Source organism: Mastigoproctus giganteus, chromosome 4, assembly GCF_048544385.1.
Source record: "Mastigoproctus giganteus isolate SK-2022 chromosome 4, ASM4854438v1, whole genome shotgun sequence".
NCBI lineage: Eukaryota > Metazoa > Arthropoda > Arachnida > Uropygi > Thelyphonidae > Mastigoproctus > Mastigoproctus giganteus.
The window spans coordinates 142,676,995-142,696,811 of NC_143578.1; the positions used below are offsets into that span (position 1 = coordinate 142,676,995).

The window sequence follows — 19,817 nt, forward strand, 5'->3', positions numbered from 1 at the left end:
AAGTAAACGCTTAGCCATAATTATGTGAGCACCTGTGGATGCTCTCATAATTATGGATAAGGGTTTCCTCACCTCCTTTGTTAAGTTATATATGGAAATAGAAAACGGCCTCCGTAGCTGAGTGGGAGTGCAGTAGCACACACTCTTTGAGTAAACTGGGGTTCAAGCCCCTGACTGCTGAATACGGTCGTTCTGCCAACCCGCACTGGACCAGCGTGGCCGATTATGGTCCATTTCCCTCAGCATGAATTGTTGAGGAGGCTTCCATCCTGCAGTGGGTTGATAATGGCTGCACTTTACTTTACTTTTACTTTAATTTGAGGTATGGAGTTACATTTTCACATCTCCAGTTCCCTGTATGTGCAAATGCGAATATATCCAGAATTAAACAAAAGTGGTTCGGGGGGGGGGGGGGGGAATAAAAGGGAGACACGAGTTGTTGATTGGTTGGTTGGTTGGTTTTGATTTTATTGGCGCATTAGCTACTAAGGCTATAATGCGCCAAGACCAGGTCATATATAAAAAAAATTTTGAACTTTCAGTGACCTAATTGATTAGGTCACTATGTCAAAAGGTATAACAAATGTATAAAAGGTATAAAAGAAAAATGTAAATTTTATATATGAGCAAAAATGTTTATTGATTTTAAAAAGCTAAAAACGGCAGACACATGGTCATTGTCGGATAAAATCTGACTGAGTGTATACGGCTCAGCCAGATGATTAAAAGCGGTAAAACGGATATTGCTAAAATCTGGACAATCAATTAAAATGTGTCTAATAGTTAAAATTGAGCCACAGGACTCACACATAGGAGGGTCATCAGCCCTCAGCAAAAACGAACGTGTCTAATGACTATGTCCTATGCGGGTCCGGGCAAGAACAACTTCCTCCTTATGATTCCTGCGCAGACTAGACTGCCACGGTTCAATTACAGGCTTTATACGATATAATTTATTCCCAGTCTGTCTATTCCACAAATCCTGCCATTGGGAGTGTATCTTCTGCTGTATTATTTGCCTGTCGTCTGTATAGGGAACTGACAGGCAGCGATTATTATTACTTGGCTGCGGTGTCAGCCAAATCATTTCCCCTAATCCCAATGTGGCTGGGAATCCAGCAGAAGAGGATATCATATTCACGTTCATGGAGAAAGTGAATCTTCTGCTGAATGCTACACAGAACTGGATGAGAATTATATCTCACAGTTATTAAAGCCTGTAACACGCTGAGAGAGTCGGAATATAAAATGAACCGTTGGCATTGGCATTCACTAATGTGATCCAAGGCTAACTCTATAGCGTGCAGCTCTGCAGTAAATATGCTGCATTCAGAGGGAATCTGCTCCGATGTAGTGCTGTCTGTAAAGACAGCAGCAGATCCCACATATGATTCCGACTTCGAGCCGTCTATGTAAACTGGCGCGAAGTCAGAATGTTCAGCTCGGTGTGCTGAGTAAAGCTGCAGGTAGACAGACGATGGAGTGTCCGACTTTCCCCAATTTCTAAGGGACAAGTCACATGCTGGAACATGAGCATGCCAGGGTGGAAGGGGTTGCTTCGGTGTTTGACCAACCTTGTCTACCTTGATATTAAGTTCTTTGAGTAGCTCTTGGAGATGAATACCAAAAGGACGATTAGCAGTCTTACGGGTGTTGTACAAATTTTCCCATTGTGGCCCAAAAAGGGATAGCCACGTAGGATGGTCTGGCAGGGATTTCAGTTTTAGAGCGTAGTTTACAGACAACTGCTTACCTCGAAGCAATAATGGCGGTTCGTTTGCTTCGACGTATAAGCTCTGGACTGGAGATGTTCGATATGCTCCAATAACGATACGGAGAGCCAGATGATGGACAGGATCCAGCAACAAAGTACACTGTCTCTGGCCGAATTGTATACCAGGGACCCGTAATCTAGTCTGGATCGTACAAGTGCACAGTAGATGCGTAGTAGGGTGCATCGATCTGCACCCCAAGATGTAGAGGAAAGAGAGGGCAGAATATTCAACCCTCTTGTGCACTTCGTGCAGAGTTGACGGATGTGATCCAGAAAGGTCAACTTTTTATCAAATACGAGTCCCAAAAATTTTGTGTCCACCGCTACTGGAATAGCATTTTGTCCGAGCATTAATTCAGGTTCAGGATGAAGATTACGCTTACGAGAAAAGTGCACGCAAACGGTCTTCTCCGGCGAGAACCTGAAGCCATTAGCAAGTGCCCAGGAATTAAGGCGATCAATGGCTTTTTGCAGTTGTCTTTCAATAACCCTCATGTTGCATAACTGACAAAATATGCTAAAGTCATCAACATAGAGGGCACTGTTTACGGTTGGAGGAAGTTGTTCTGTGATGGAATTTACTTTGATGGCGAAAAGCATGACACTTAAAGACTGATCCTTGTGGTACTCCCTCCTCTTGGGTGAAGGAACGAGAGAGTGAGGATCCCACACGAACTTGGAAAGATCAATTGGCAAAAAAGTTTTTAATAAAAATGGGCAATTGCCCCCTAAGACCAAGGCTATGCAGATCTTTTAAGATGCCAAATCTCCAAGTTGGGTCATACGCTTTCTCCATGTCAAAGAACACTGACACCAAGTGTTCGCGTTTAAGGAGAGCATCCCGGATGGATGTTTCCAATCTAATAAGATGGTCCAAAGTGGACCGGTTCCTTCGGAAGCCGCACTGGATGTTGGAGAGAAGGTCATTTGATTCTAAATACCAGATTAAACATTTGATTCTAAATACCAGATTAAACGAGAATTAACCATTCTCTCCAGGATTTTGCACAGAGAGCTAGTCAGAGCAATAGGACGATAATTTCTAGTGACTTTTGGATCCTTTCCTGGCTCAGCAAAGGCAAGAACTGTTGCCTTGCGCCAGGAATCTGGAAACTGCCCTTCAATAAAGATTCTGTTATACAGAAGGAGCAGATAATCCATAGATTTTGGTGAAAGATGCTTAATCATTTGGACCAGATGGCATCCACATAATGAATGCCATCTGGTCCAACAGCACTTGCTTTGGAAAGAGCGAGGGCTCTTTTCAGTTCCTGAATAGTGAATGACCCGTTGTAGGGATAGATGCTCTTAGACTTAAAATTAAGTGCCTGTTTTACGAGTTTATGTTTCAGGACCAGAAACTCTGGGGAATACGAAGATGTTGCAGAGATGTTAGAGAATGTTTCTCCAAGAGAGTTGGCTATTGCAGTTGGATCTGCAATAGTGCATCCATTATAATCTAGGACTGAAGAAGGGTGGGATGTATACTTTCCCTTCATTTTCTGGATTTTATCCCAGACTACCTTAGAGTTGGTAGACTGGTTAATAGATGATGTAAAATGGATCCATGATTCCTTTTGACTCTGACGGCGGATATAGCGTGCTTTGGCTTGTGCACGTTTAAAGGTTATAAGGTTGGTCATTGTAGGATATCGGCGGAATATCCCCCATGCTTTGTTTTGAGCCTTTTTTGCTGCTGTGCATTGTGAATTCCAACAAGGTTTGGGAAATGGTGGAAACCGGGCAGATGTTTTTGGAACAGCATTCGCAGCTGCTTGGACAATAATTTCTGTGATGTACATTACTGCATCATTGATCGGCTTTTGACTGACGGTGCTAAGATCAAAATTTTCTGGATGTTGGAAGGCAGTCCAGTCAGCCTGATCAATCTTCCACCGTGGTAACCTGAAGGGAAGACATGGTCTCCCGCTGTGTAACGAGGTTATCACAGGGAAGTGATCACTTCCGTATGGATTCTCCTCCGCTTCCCAAGTGAGTGAAGGGAGTAGAGAAGAGGAGCAGATAGAGAGATCAAGGAGACACGAGTAATTAGACCCGTTAGCTTAACAATTCTTCCCCGTTAGCTTAACAATTCTTCCAGGGAAAATAGTGAAATCACTGGTTAAAAAGGTAATGCAGAACCATTACTAGGTGGTAGATGACTCTCATCAACTGGTGCAATACCACCACTTTGCTTATTGGAGGCTTGAAGTGGTGGAACATGTTTAGTCTGTAGAGCTAAGTTCCAGTCAACTCTTCCCTACCTCTTCCATCAGGCAGTATGATTGATGACTTTTAGGTTATGATGAACATCGTGGCGAGATCCAATCTTCTTTACATTTCAAGGGTACAGCTGTAAAGCGGTGTTCGCAGGCCGGCCGCTGGTTAGTACACTGGACCGAACCTATTGGAAACTCTCTAGGAGGCTTCTGGATCAGCTAGTGTATAATCTTGCTACCTCTACTCTGCCAGATAGTGACTGGAGGGAGTCCGAGTAGTGTGTATGCGGTGAGCATTGTTGAGGCCACGTTATGTCAAGGATCTGGGTATATTCTTACCATGTGTACGCCATATCCAAAAATTTCATTACTTCATATAGCATGCCCACCCACTTTTTTTTACTATTGAATACACTATGAATTGTCAAACTAATACAATCTGCGAAAAGATCTAAACCTCCCAAGCACTTCCTAATTCATTTCACAAATATACGTGGTCTCAATTCTAATCTCAACGATGTCCATTTCCACTTGCAGTCTGCCAAACCCCATGTACGTTTTCTGACAGAATCTCAATTATCAGTTGATTCAACTACTGCTCATCTCAAATGCCCAAATTATTCGCTGTATGATTCCTTTCGCCTCAAAGGTGGTACTTGTGCATATGTCCGTTCTGATATTCCCTGTCAGAGACTTGGCAATTTGGAATCTCCTCTCTTTGATCGTCTCTGGCTTAAAATCTCTCTATCTCATTGTGTCAAATTCATCTGTTGTCTCTCCAGTTCTCCCAACTCCACTAATCACTTGGAGCTCTTTGACTTCCTCTCTTTGCAACTTGACTTTCTCCAGTCCAACTTTCCTAACAGTGAGGTAATTTTCCTTGGCGATTTTAATATTCACAACTCCAGCTGGCTTCCGTTTTCTAGTCACACCAACAGAGCTGGTCGAGATGCTGAGGCTTTTGCAATTACTAATGACCTTGCACAGATTGTTCATTTACCTACAAGAATACCGGACAATCCTAATCATAAAGCCAATACGCTTGATCTTTTTCTCACAAACAACCCTTCTAAGTACACGGTCGAAGTGAGAGGTCCTTTAGGCACTTCAGATCACAACTTGGTGATTCTCTTCTCCAATGGAGCCTTTATCTAATGGATATTCCCAACCTCGAGTTGATTGGCATTACAAGAATGCAAAATGGTGTGACCTGCGAGACTTTTCTTTTTTACATTGGTCGGATTACTGATTCAAAACTTCTGATGTCAACGTTTGCTCAGATCATGTCAGTGAAATTATTCTTGCAGGAATGGAATCCTTTATCCCACACTCCACTTTAAAATCTCTTCCTTTATCTAAACTTTGGTTTTCCAATAAATGTGCCAAGGCTGTTCGAGAGAAGAATGTTGCACATTTAATTGGCTTGTTTCTAATTCTTCAGTTTCATTTCCTGCCTACACCAAAGCTCACAACAAATGTAAAGCAGTTATTAATCAGTCCAAACTAGAGTTTGAACAGGCTAAGAGTAGAAAACTTGCTTCTTGCCCTAATGGTAGCCGAGCATTCTGGTCTTTTGCCAAAGCTATTGGCCGCAACTTTTGCCCATCTGTGCTCCTACCTCTGTCGAAACCAGATGGTTCTGTTGTCACTTCAGCCAAGGATAAAGCTGACCTGCTAGCATCCCATTTTTCTTCCAACTCATGTATTAATGATCTTGGTAAAACACCTCCCACCATTCCCGAAACGTTCCATTCAATGCCTCCTGTGGCCTTCCGGCAAAGGGATGTCAGATGGATTTTGACAAATCTTGATGCTAAGAAAGCTCCAGGTCCCGATGGTATTTCTCCACTTTTTCTCAAAACCTGTGCTCCTGAACTTACTCCTATTCTTTGTCGCCTTTTTTCACTTTCTTATTCCAAAGGTGTTTTTCCTTCAGCTTGGGAATTTGCTCATATCCAGCCAGTTCCTAAAAAGGGTGACAAATCCATCCCATCCAATTATTGTCCCATTGCAATTACTTCTACTCTTTCTAAAGTAATGTTGAAATCAATTAACAGCCAACTCTTAAACTACCTAGAAACCTTCCGTCTGATCAACGATCGCCAGTATGGATTCCGTCCGTGTCGATCCACTGGTGATATTCTGGCTTATGTTACCCATTTATGGACTAATTCAATGGAAAGGTTCGGTGAAACATAAGTAGTTGCTCTTGACATCTCAAAGGCTTTCGATCGTGTTTGGCATAAAGGTCTTCTAAACAAGCTTCCATCTTATGGTTTGCCAACTGTTTTTAGTAAATAGTTATCCAGTTTTCTCTCTGATCGCTCACTGAGGGTGATGGTAGATGGCTCTCTGTCTTCTTACTTCTCCACTAATGCCGGTGTCCCCAAAGGTTCAGTTCTTTCCCCCACTCTTTTCCTCTTGTATATTAATGACCTTCCATTGACTGGAAATCATATCCATAATTTTGCTGATGATAGCACATTGCAATCCACTTTACATTATGAGAAACCTTGCCCTGCTCAATCAGCTTCAACTTCTCGAATATCTGCTACCAATTCCTTAAATACCAGTCTTCAGGCAATTCTCCAGTGGGGCAAAGACAACCTAGTTGATTTCAATCCTTCTTAAACTCAGTCTTGTCTTATATCTCGCAAAAAGGATTCTTCCACTCCTATGCTTATCTTTGGTGACACTCCAATTTCTAGGCAAAATATATATCTCTTTTGGGGATTACCTTGACTTCTAATCTCTCTTGGCACAAGCACATTACAAATATTGCTTCTTCTGCATCTAAAAAAACTTGGTTTTCTCTTTCGCTCTCGGCGTTACTTTTCTTCCAAACACCTGCTTACTCACTATAAATCGCAAATCCACCCTGCCATGGTATATTGTTTCCACATCTGGGGTGGTGCCCCCAAAACCTCTCTCAGGCTTCTTGATTCCATTCAGAAGAGGGCAGTTAGGTTAATTAATGATTCATCTCTAACAGTCTCTCTCCACTCACTGTCTCATAGACGTACTGTTTCTACTGCATGCCTCTTCTACAGATACTTCCATGGGCACTATTCTTCTGGATTGGCTTCTATAATTCCCGCTCTCTCTTTCAAAACAGTCCGAACACGTGCCGCCACCAGCCAACATCCATTTATTGTCCAACTTCAAACTCACAGAACCAACTTTTCATCTTCCTTGTTCATTCATTCAACTGCCGTTTTCCAGAACAACCTTCCTTCATACATATTTCCTGAAAATTACAGTCTATAGAAGTTCAAGTCCAATGTCAACAAATATCTTCTTTCGTCTTCTCAACCTCCAACTCAAGCATGGTATTAAATACTATAGGTTCCAATACCTCTCGTGTTTGGGGTTTACATTAAAAAAAAAAAAAAAATCTAGACAGGTGTGCAATCATACTTCAGTCACAACATGGGTTTGTTAATGGTGTTCTTATCTGACAATATGATTGGGTACTACGATGCAGTAACAAAGGAACTCAATAGAAAAATAATTTTCATATCGTACACTTAGATTTCAGGAAAGCACTTTATCCTTTTCACATAAAAAGATTGTTGTACAAATTGGAGCAGTGTAGCATTAAGGGTAAGTTACTGCTATGGATAAAGGGATGGCTGAGTGGGAGAAGGTAGAGCGTGGTTACCAACGGACATTACTCTCCATGGACTTACGTTATTAATGCAGTCCCACAGGGTTCGCTAGACCCATTGTATTTTTTCTATATTATGCATATGATACAAAGGGCAGGGCAGTTAATGGTGGTGTGCTGCAGCAACATGATCTAGAAAAATTAAACAGATGGGCTGAGAAATGGCAATTGAAGTTTAACACTGAGAAATACAAGGTACTGCATATGGGTATCAGTAATTTCAGAGTAACATGGTGCTATACTCTGGATATTGGAAAATAAATAGGACCTGGGGTAAATGTATAGTCTGATACGAAGTTCTCTGAGCAATGAAGACAGGCTGGTAGGGCAGCTCATGGGGTTTTATCAATGATATACAGCAATTTTGCTAGTAGGGATAACGAGGTGATCATCTCATTGTATGAGGCAATGGTCAGACCGCATCTTGAGTATTGCATTACAGGTGTGGTCGCCTCATTTTAGCAAGGAGCTGCTGGAACAGGTATGGAGAAGGACAACGAGATTGGTGAGGGGGAACTAAGGGGCACTATTACCAAGAAAAGTTTCAGTTCTGCTAAGTGCAGCATGTGGTGACTATGCACCTGCAAGTTGATCTGACTGAGGTGTTTAGGGCTTTGAACAGCTTGAGCAAACTCAATGCTGATGGGATTCTTCCTCTTGCTCAGATTATGCACACAAAGAGGCACGTGGCATTAATTCAAATTGAGGAATATATGTGCAGAATTTGCCTTTATACAATAACATTTGCCTTTCTACAATAACAGATAAAGGCTTTTATCTGTTATTGTAGAAATAGATGTTTGAATCATTAACAACCTTCTTTTTACAAAATTAACAACCTTTTTTTTAACAAATAAGCTTTTAAAATAATATCTTTATTGCAATACATAGTTGAGATGGTTGCATTTCAAGAGTCATACTTATTAGTGATGACTAAGTTTTTTGTTTAGGAAAAAATTAATATGAATACTGCCGTTTAACACAATGGCTTTGGAGCTGTGCACAGAGAATAATTTTACTTTATAACTTAAATTTGATAGTATGAACCAGACCCTGTAATGCTCAATAGGTTCTACGTTGATATCAATATTTGTAAAATAATAAGAGAAGTTTACCTCAATATAATATGTAGAACACTTCCGTATGATACTATCCAGCAATTAAAACGTAAAAATCGAAAATCTTACATAACAGAAAAAAATTAAACATTAAATAGATTAATTAAAAGAAATTTAACAAAACAATGCAAAATGATTTTCCTTCCTGAAGGTGACAATGCTTTCACCATATGTCGTGATCACAGGGGTAAGATCGAATAGGGGTAAGACTTAAATAGGGATTATTTGTCTTCGTGCATGCGTGTAAAAACTCATGAATCAGAGATTAGAAATGGCCAGCGAACATTAACAGAATTCCCATGTAATTTAATTGCGATAGTTTCTGCAATTAATAGACTGGTATAATTACGTTGGGCACTAAGTATTTTGGCCTCGTTAAATAAAAAAGTATATTTTTCATTAATACCATGAAAGGCTAATTCTGACACTGTTGAACGAGAAGCACGAACTGAGGCCGCGTGTTGATTAATGTTAAATTTTGGAAGAAAACACGTAGAACCTTGGTACGACGAGTTGCAATCACTGCAAGAAATGTTGTATACGACGTCATTTATTTGTGTTGCGAACGAGGAAAGGACTGAGCGATCTTTCAGTATAGTGTGTAGTTTCCGTAATTGGCCTGGCCACAATTTTAAATTCGGTATCTTTAAAGAATCTGTTAAGCTGTTTGTGCCACTGTTCAACATATGGGACAGAAATAAAGTATTTTTTGATATTACAATTGTTGATTGGTGTAGTATTTTGTATCCTATCCCTAGCTAATAGATTCAATCCGTTGTACTAACTAGCGGCTGGCCTGCGAACACCGTTTTAGAGCAGTACCCTCGAAATGTAAGGAATATTGGATCTTGCTAAGATGTTCATCATAACCTCAAAAGTCATCAATCATACTGCATGATGGAACAGATAGGGAAGTGTTGACTGGAACTTAGCTCTAGAGACTGAACATGAGTTCCACCATTTCAAGCCTCGAATAAGCAAAGTGGTGGTATTGCACCGGTTGATGAGAGCGGCGCGTTCCTCCATGTGGCGTGGGCGCCACACCTCAACCCCTGCTAACGTTGGTTCACACCTGGATGGTCACCCACCATCTATTTGTGCATGGAGGTTATACCCAGGATTACTAACAGTCCCACCATCGTGAAGGTGAAAGCAGAGGATTTGGCTGTCACAGACCGTCCGGACTTCGCCGAAATTGGGTCCACTTGACTTTAGTGTCACCCGAATATAAGTTCCTTCAGCGTTTTAGACTCCCAGGTAGCAAGTACAGCTTGTCTGGCATATCTGAGAGAATGTCTGTGACCACATCAAGGACCCTCAAGGACCAAGTTTAATAACATTTGTTATTAAACGAATGCAAAATGTATTTGATTGTACTACTATCAGTAATATCTAGAACATCGTTTTTTTTTATGTAACCCCAAACACAAGAGGTATTAGAACCTATAATACTTAGTACCGTGCTTGAGTTGGAGGTTGAGAAGACGAAAGAAGATATTTGTTGACATTGGACTTGAACTTCTGTAGACTGTAATTTTCAGGAAATACGTATGAAGGAAGGCTATTCCAGAAAACGGCAGTTGAACGAATAAACGAGGAAGATGAAAAGTTGGTTCTGTGAGTTTGAAGTTGGACAGTAAATGGATGTTGGCTGGTGGCGGCACATGTTTGGACTGTTTTGAAAGAGAGAGTGGGAATTATAGAAGCCAATTCAGAAGAACAGTGCCCATGAAAGTATCTGTAGAAGAGGCATGCAGCAGAAACAGTACATCTATGAGACAGCGAGTGGAGAGACTCTGTTAGAGATGAATCATTAATTAACCTAACTGCCCTCTTCTGAATGGAATCAAGAAGCCTGAGAGAGGTTTTGGGGCACCACTCCCAGATGTGGGAACAATATTCCATGGCAGGGCAGATTTGCGATTTATACAGAGTGAGCAGCTGTTTGGAAGAAAAGTAATGCCGAGAGCGAAAGAGAAAACCAAGTTTTTTAGATGCAGAGGAAGCAATACTTGTAATGTGCTTGTGCCAAGAGAGATTAGAAGTCAGGATAATTCCCAAAAGAGATATATCATTTTGCCTAGAAACCGGAGGGTCACTAAAGATAAGCATAGGAACAGAAGAATTCTTTTTGCGAGATATAAGACAAGACTGAGTTTTAGAAGGGTTGAAATCAACTAGGTTGTCTTTGCCCCACTGGAGAATTACTTGAAGATCAGCATTTAAGGAACCTGTAGCAGATTTTCGTGAAGTTGAAGCTGAGTGAGCAGGAAAAGGTTTCTCAAAATGGAAAGTGGAATGCAATGTGCTATCATCGGCAAAACTGTGGATAGGATTTCCAGTCAATGGAAGAAGGTCATTAATATACAAGAGGAAAAGAGTAGGGGAAAGAACTGAACCTTGGCATTGGTGGAGAAGTTAGAAGACTGAGAGCCATCTACCATCACCCTCAGTGAGCGATCAGAAAGAAAACTGGATAACCAATTACTAAAAACAGTTGGCAAACCATAAGATGGAAGCTTGTTTAGAACCTTTATGCCAAACACGATCGAAAGCCTTTGAGATGTCAAGAGCAACTACTTGTGTTTCACCGAACTTTTCCATTGAATTAGTCCATAAATGGGCAAGCCAGAATATAACCAGTGGATTGACATTGACGGAATCCATACTGTCGATAGTTGATCAGACGGAAGGTTTCTAGGTAGTTTAAGAGTTGGCGATTAATTTATTTCTCCACTACTTTAGAAAGGGCAGAAATAATTGCAATGGGATGATAACTGGATGGGAGGGATTTGTCTTCCTTTTTTAGGAATTGGCTGGATATGAGCAAATTTCCAAGCAGAAGGAAAAACACCTTTGGAATTAGAAAGTGAAAAAAGGCAGCAAAGAACAGGAGTAAGTTAAGGAGCACAGGTTTTGAGAACAAGTGGAGAAATACCATTGGGACCAGAAGATTTCTTCGAATCAAGATTCATCAAAATCCTTCTGACATCCTTTTGACGGAAGACCACAGGCAGCATTGGATGGAGCGTGTTGGGAATGGTGGGAGGTGTTTTACCAAGATCATTAATACACGATTTGGAAGAAAAATGGGATGCTAGTGCTAGCAGGTCAGCTTTATCCTTGGCTGAAGTGACAACAGAACCATCTGGTTTGGACAGAGGTGGGAGCAGAGATGGGCAAAAGTTGCGGCAATAGCTTTGGCAAGAGACCAGAATGTTCGGCTACCATTAGGGCAAGAAGCAAGTTTTCTACTCTTGGCCTGTTCAAACTCTAGTTTGGACTGATTAATAACTTCTTTACAATTGTTGCAAGCTTTGGTGTAGGCAGAAAATGAAACTGAAGAATTAGAAACAAGCCAATTACGATATGCAATATTCTTCTCTTGAACAGCCCTAGCACATTTATTGGGAAACCAAGGTTTAGACAAAGGAAGAGATTTTAAAGTGGAGTGTGGGATAAAGGATTCCATTTCCGCAAAAATAATTTCACTGGCACGATCTGAGCAAATGTTGACATCAGAAGTTCTGAAACAGTAATCCGACCAAGGAAAAGAAATCTGACAGGTCATCCCATTTTGCATTCTTGTAATGCCAAACAATACGAGGTTGGGAATAGCCATGAGATAAAGGCTCCATTGGAGAAAAGACAATCACCAAAGTTGTGATCTGAGGTACCTAAAGGACCTCTCACTTCGACCGAGTACTTAGAAGGGTTGTTTGTGAGAAAAAGATCAAGCGTGTTGGCTGTATGGTTAGAATTGTCCGGTATTCTTGTAGGTACATGAACAATCCTTGCAAGAGAATTAGTAATTGCAAAATGCCTCAGTATCTTGACCAACTGGGTCGGTGTGACTAGAAAACGGAAGCCAGCTGGAGTTGTGAACATTAAATCACAAAGGAAACTTACCTCACAGTTAGAAAGTTGGACTGGAGAAAGTGAAGTTGCAAAGAGAGGAAGTCAAAGAGCTCCAAGTGATTAGTGGAGTTGGGAGAACGGTAGAGATGACAGATGAATTTGGCACAATGAGATAGAGAGATTTTAAGCCAGAGTAGATCGAAAAGATGAATTCCAAATTACCAAGTCTCTGACAGGGAATATCGGAACGGACATATGCACAAGTACCACCTTTGAGGCAAAAGGAATCATACAGCGAATAATAATTTGGGCAATTGAGATGAGCAGTAATTGAATCAACCTATAACTGAGATTCTGGGAGAAAAGTACATGGGATTTGGCAGACTGCAAGTGAAAATGGACATCATTGAGATTAGAATTGAGACCACATATATTTGTGAAATGAATTAGGAAGTGTTTGGGAGGTTTAGATCTTTTCGTGGATAAGCTTACTCTATTAGTTTGACAATTCATGGTGTATTCAATAGTAAGAAAAAGTGGGTGGGACATGCTGTATGAAATAATGAAATTTTTGGATATGGCGTACACATGGTAAGAATATATCCAGATCCTGGGTATGCGGGGGGCATTGTCGAGGCCACATAACGTGGCCTCTACAATGCCCCCCCGCATACACACTACTTGGACTCCTTCAAGTAACTATCTGGCAGAGTAGAGGTAGCAAGATTACACTAGCTGATCCGGAAGCCTCCTAGAGAGTTACCAATAGGTTCGGTCTGGAGTACTAACTAGCGGCCGGCCTGCGAACACCGTTTTAGAGCTGTACCCTCGAAATGTAAGGAAGACTGTTTCTCACCACGAAGTTCGTCATAACCTCAAAAGTCATCAATCATATTGCATGATGGAAGAGATGGGGAAGGGTTGACCGGAACTTAGCTCTGGAGACTAAACATGGGGTCCACCACTTCAAGCCTCCAATAAGCAAAGTGGTGGTATTGCACCGGTTGATATAGTTGGCCTCAACAGAGAGTTTAATTAAGTTGTCACTATTAATAAAAAAAGTTTCTTTAATAGGAGCTTCGTAAAATTAATCGGTACAGAATTATTATCTAACATATCTCAAATAATATCTAATGTGTATTCAATGTTTTTCGTATTTAACGAGGTAACATCTAGTGAGAATAATATCATCATTATCACTAAGTCTGCGGTCCTTAAGGTTATTAAACCAAATTAGGGTACAAGCTAGGGGTAGGATATAAAATACTACACCAATCAACAATCGTAATATTAAAAAATAACTTTATTTCTGTCCCATATGTTGAACAGTGGCACGAACAGCTTAAGAGGTTGTTTAAAGATACCGAATTTAAAATTGTGGTCAGGCCAAGACAGAAACTACATACTATACTGAAAAATCGCTTAGTCCTTTCCTCGTTCGCAACACAAATAAATTACCTGGTATACATTTCTTGCGGTGATTGCAACTCGTCGTACCAAGGTTCTATGTGATTTCCTCCGAATTTTCGTGTAATTAACACGCGGCCTCATTTCGCGCTTCTCGTTCAACAGCGTCAGAATTAGCCTTTCATGCCATTAACAAAAAACATACTTTTTTTATTTAACGAGGCCAAAATACTTAGTGCCCAACGTAATTATACCAGTCTATTAATTGCAGAAACTGCTGTTAATGTTCGCCGGCCATTTCCAATCTCCGATTCATGGGCTTTTACACGCATGCACAAAGACAAATAATCCCTATTTAAGTTTCATGCTCACCCCAATGCGGTAATTTTCGACCCTGTGATCACGACATATGGTCGAAAAGTGTTGTCAGCTTCAGGAAGGAAAACTGTTTCGTATTTTTTTGTTAAATTTCTTTTATTTCATCTATTTAATTTTTAATTGCGTTCATTTGATTTTAAATTTTTTACTGTAATGTAAGATTTTCAATTTTTTCGTTTTAATTGCTGGAGAGTATTATACGGAAGTGTTCTACGTATTATATTGAGGTAAACTTCTCTTATTATTTTACAAATATCTATAACTTAAATTAATATAAACAACTGGATTCATGAAATGGGACTTTTTTTGGCTGATGCTATATAATGTTGTTTGTTTGTTATTTGGTTTTTAGGAGCATTAGCAACTAAGGCCATATTGCTTTGGGGATATGCGGTGGTCATTCCCTGACCTTTCCGCATCCTCTGTATTTTTTGGTCACGGGCTCGAACCCCGGTCTACTCAAGAAACGTGTGCTATGCACTGCTGCTCCTGCCCACCTGGCACCAATGCTATATAAGCTTGCTTTCTTGCATCATTTGCCACTATTAATAATACCAATACTAACCCTAAAGAAAAGAATAACAAATTGGATTACTTTTGTACAATGATTGCAGGAAAGTCTTAGATAATTCAGATGACGTTGCAGATCGATTGAAGCGGTACTTTTCATTGATATTTACAAAAGAAAGAATCATCATGGTGAGAAGAAAGTCTGCAATTAGCAATACTGAAATTTTGCAAGGTTATTTATTCAAAAAACATTTGAGCATAAAGGTGAGTATGGTTCTTGAAGTTGATATGAACCCAGTAATTTAGAGTGTGGAGTTGGGAGAATGTGTCTGTTCATAGTTTATTCACATGCAGCACAGTGGGCTCTGACAGTTTTTAAATTCTTTTGGCTCTAAGCAGAGTCGGTTCTTTGTGTGGATAATAGGGAACCTTGCTTAGTGCCAAAGACCATCTGATGATGTTGCCAGAAGCAAATGCTAAATGGGAAGCATTCAGGGAAGTCATTGTAGAAGCTACTAGGCTTTTCATATCAACTAAGAAATACCATTGCACATCTGTATAAATATGCAGCATATTGTTACAGATGTTGGTATAATATTTAAAAAGAAAAAGCATTCTGTCAATGCACTATTATCCTTATTCGGGTGCAGATGTCTGATTGTACTGTTTCTTGCACTTAACACAAAAATATTAAAATCCATTATCTTTGGTCTTACTCTACAACAATGGGGAAAAAAAAAAAAAAGAAACCAAAAGATGAACTTATCTTGAACGTAAGAAGTCTCATGAATCCCTTTGAGGCTGATGGTTGATGGGGCTATTTGTAATAGCCCCATCAACCAATAAGATTTTTGTTGTGACAGAGGGTTGTTATCATAAAGGGCAATACTGGCATTCGGAAAGCCATCAGATAAGGACTGAATCTCAAAATGTAAAGATATAGAAAATTTTAGACAGTGAGGGGACCTTCCATCTGACTTGGAAATATTGATAAAAAACTCAAATGAATTTGGGAAGCCTGGTGAGTCATAATACTGTAGGAGGCACAAGGGACTTCCTGTTGCAATATTAAAAATTAGCTTCTCTTAGCTTATTTTTCTGTATCTAAAGGAAAATTATTTTTCTTTTAAATACAGAAATACTATGCATTTTATTTTAAATGCTATGCATTTCTGAAAAGCAGTCCACAAAGTGAAATTTTATATTCCAGAGAATGGTATAATAAGAATGTGCACCAAAAATAAAATGTTTGCTCTTAAAATGTATGGCAACTAGGATACGATTTATATAAGCTATGTCCTAAGCACAAAATTAAGAACTTTATTTTAACATTATGAGCTTTTAAAATAATAAAATCTTTATTGCAATATAGAGTTGGGATGAATGCATTTGAAGAGTCATACTTATTAGTGAAGACTAAGTGTTTTGTTTAGAAAAAAACTACTATTAACACTGCTGTTTAACACAATGGCTTTGGAGCTGCATACAAAGAATGATAATTTTACTTTATAATTTAAATAAAAATAAACAATTAAAAAACAATTTCTAATTCAAGCTTATAATCGGTTAACCCTTAGCTGCCTCCTAACACATACAAGTCAAAACTGCCTCCTTACTCATTAGAAACGTAAAATGAAAAAATAAACATTTTTTCCTTTGGAAAAAATAACCTCTATCTAACAGGAGATACTACTGGTAATGTGCACTTTTATCACGTGTATTAATAGGACATTTCACCAGATATATATTTTAAATATTATGCATATTTAACTGCATTAGATTATTAAATGTTAAATACAGCAGATGAAAGTATTTCATTCTTACCCATTTGCTTTAAAAAGTACATAAGATTGAGACATGAGTTTGTAAATCAAATGTCCAGTGTTAAGAATTTTTGTTAGTAAGCTCAAAAGTTTTAAACTGGGAACTCACTGTATTGAAATACAGCGAGTTCCTAGTTTAAAACTTTACCTTCTATATGACGGAAATAAAGATTTAGTTTCATTGCACACTCTACGTGGAATTTTAAGTATTCATAAATTGGCTTTTGATGTTGGCAACGGAGATTTAAAGGACTTTTATCCCACATAAGTAATATCACACTGTCGCTGATATTATATTCTCACTACCCCAAAATTTAAACTAATTAAATTAAAATAATAATATACAGCAGAACCTCATAAATCTGGCATGTTTGGGACCAAGCACACAGCCTAAAGTATTCAGGGATAATTCATTATTTTTATTAGATAAACAGTAGTTCTGATTACCATACTCTCTAAAGAACAATAGTTGCAGCATTAAGCAAAATGTCTACCCACATTACCATATTGGACCAATGGGTAATGTAATAATAATCCAAGAAATAAAGGTTGCAGGCTCAAATGCTTCCTCCATATTGTGATCGTTCAATATTTTTTAATTTGAGACAAACAATAAGTGACATACAGTGTAGGAAATATGTAAAACAGAAAGCACTTCACATTTGGAAATTATTAATGGATTCAGATGGCTGATACTACAAATTTCAGAAGTTAATGTGGCCACAAAGAGATATTTCTTCAGCTAGCCTTTTCTCTATCCTTGTACAGTGGCGCCTGCATAGCCAGGTGGACAGGAGCAGCAGTGCGTAGCACACGCTTCTTGATTAGATCGGGGTTCAAGCCCATGACCACCAAATACGGGAGGATGTGGAAAGGTCAGGGAATGACCCGCATATCCCTGGAGCAATATGGCCTTAGTTGCTAATGTTCCTAAAAACCAAATAACAACAACAACCTTGTACAGTTGACCACCCAAGAGAAATATTCAAAATTCCGGTTTTTTGAATGTCAGATTTGAGGTTCTACTATTTTGCATAAAACTTTTCATTTAATAATATTTTTTGCATTCAAAGTACTGTTTTCTTTTCCTTCTCATTTTCCTTTTCTTACCATTACATTGTGCACTGCTACCTATATTTTCTAACTTGAATTCAAAATATTCTTGTAGGGCATTGCTTGTAGGAGAAAATGCACAGCTGTCATCTAATTTTTGTTGGGGTCGTCTTCCATTATCCTGTTAAAAATTTTCTGTTATTTGCATTTTTTTCTTAAAATATACATAATATATAGTTTAACAATGTTAGCCACCCACTAGAATGAAATCAAAAATGACAAGATTTTATGATGGTTGGTCATCAACCATCATAAAATGATACAATGACCACCCATTCATAGTTTTTAATTTAAATAGATATAGCTCTTTCTTTATATCCTCCTCTATCTTATATTATTTCACACCATTGTTATTATATTTACCACTTATCAGCAATTGTGTTAATTTTCATGATGTGCAAGTGAATTTCACAGGATAAGTTTTTATCGAGATTTAAATGCTTATAGTGTTGCTATTTGTAAATTTCTCTTTACTTTTCTTCTCACAGATAATAAAAAACCTTGAAAAACTGTGTCATATTTAAAACAGCAACAGATTTATTTATTATTATTAAATTTTCATGATCTAGTTGCTGGTTCTGGCTCAATAGTACAAATTTCAGGAGTTATGTGAACAAGAAAAGATGTTTCCCACTCAATTTTATTTTTCTTTCATTTTTATATCTCTCTCTATACATTAAAAATGTTTTCCTCCTAGTGATATTTATTCGAGCCAATGAGAGAAGAGAGTGAGGCAATTATGTCACTACAAATGCAATTAATTATCGACAACTGCCTCCATAATTTTCACCAACCTTGTGCACGTGCTTCACTGTCTAACATTTGATGTTCCATTGTAACGTTTTTCATATATTAATAAATATTGTATATTTGTAAATATTTCAGTTAAATATTTTAGTCCTGCTCTTTGGGATACAACAATATTCCTCATGCATTATGAAACTCAAAGCAAAAGGCCTAGGCACCCAAGGAGAGCCAAAAAAATATAATAATAAATAAAATAATATTTTTATTGGAAAGGAGATAGGAAGAGGGTGGGATAAAAGGTGCAGAGAACAGGGGAGGGGGGAGTAGTTGAGGCACTCCCCTGATTTGAAAGGGGAGACAGTAAGGGGACCCCTGGTACAGGATGCCCATCCTGGTCTAGAGAATGGGAGTTGAAAGTGAGTGGTGGGATGAGCCACCACGCAAAAGGGAGTAGTGGGCCACCCAGGGTGGGGGAAGGGGACTCAACCACCCCAGGTGGTAGTAATAAAAGAACAGAGAAAGATTCCTATGGTGGAGCATGCTTTTTGCAGCTCTGTCCCACACTGGCCGGGGGGTTACGCTAATGGCCAGTGTCAGCAGCCCACACCATGCGAGCTAGGAAAAGCTACAGCATGGTATCAGCTTGGATAACCATGAGGCCCCTGAGGGCCTGCATAGCCATCAGTCTGTCCAGTGAATAGGCTAAGATAGAACATACAATTAATAACTTTCATTCACTCAACATTCATACAATTTTACTTTTTCTTACACTTTCTTTTATATATTAGATTAGATATCTATCAGTGCATTTCAACAGGTGTCTTTTACGTAGAAAACTGTGCGTGGGGTTGACGAGCAAAGTAAGCAGGGGCCCTAGTAATTATTATTATTTCTTTAACCCTATTAACTTTTTTTTTTTGGACTTTTCTAAATTTTCTTAATTTTTTCGTGAAAATAGCAAAAATGAAAACTTTGTCCATAAATTATTTTAAATATTAGCTTTCTGTTAATTTCACTTGGATGCCTGATATTATATCATAAGATATAATATCAGATCACAGTTAGGTGTTCATTTTGAATGAAGGCATTTCGGATGTTTGCTTTCATCATAAGGTCTAAGGATGATCTGGCTTTATGAATGCCATTTTGATTTACACTTAACTGCTGTGTATCCAAGAACCACAATAGTTGGTTGTTAACTAT

At 38.9% G+C, this 19,817-nt stretch overlaps 1 protein-coding gene across 1 annotated transcript in view; it reads right to left on the reverse strand.

Moving 5' to 3' along the window:
- Nucleotides 1-19,817, reverse strand: part of LOC150087104 (uncharacterized) — a 367,036-nt gene that overhangs the window by 121,284 nt on the left and 225,935 nt on the right. Inside the window, exon 6 of the mRNA XM_090372376.1 lies at nucleotides 17,865-17,988. Coding sequence (XP_090228502.1) covers nucleotides 17,865-17,988 — 124 coding nt within the window. The remainder of the gene's footprint in view (nucleotides 1-17,864; nucleotides 17,989-19,817) is intronic.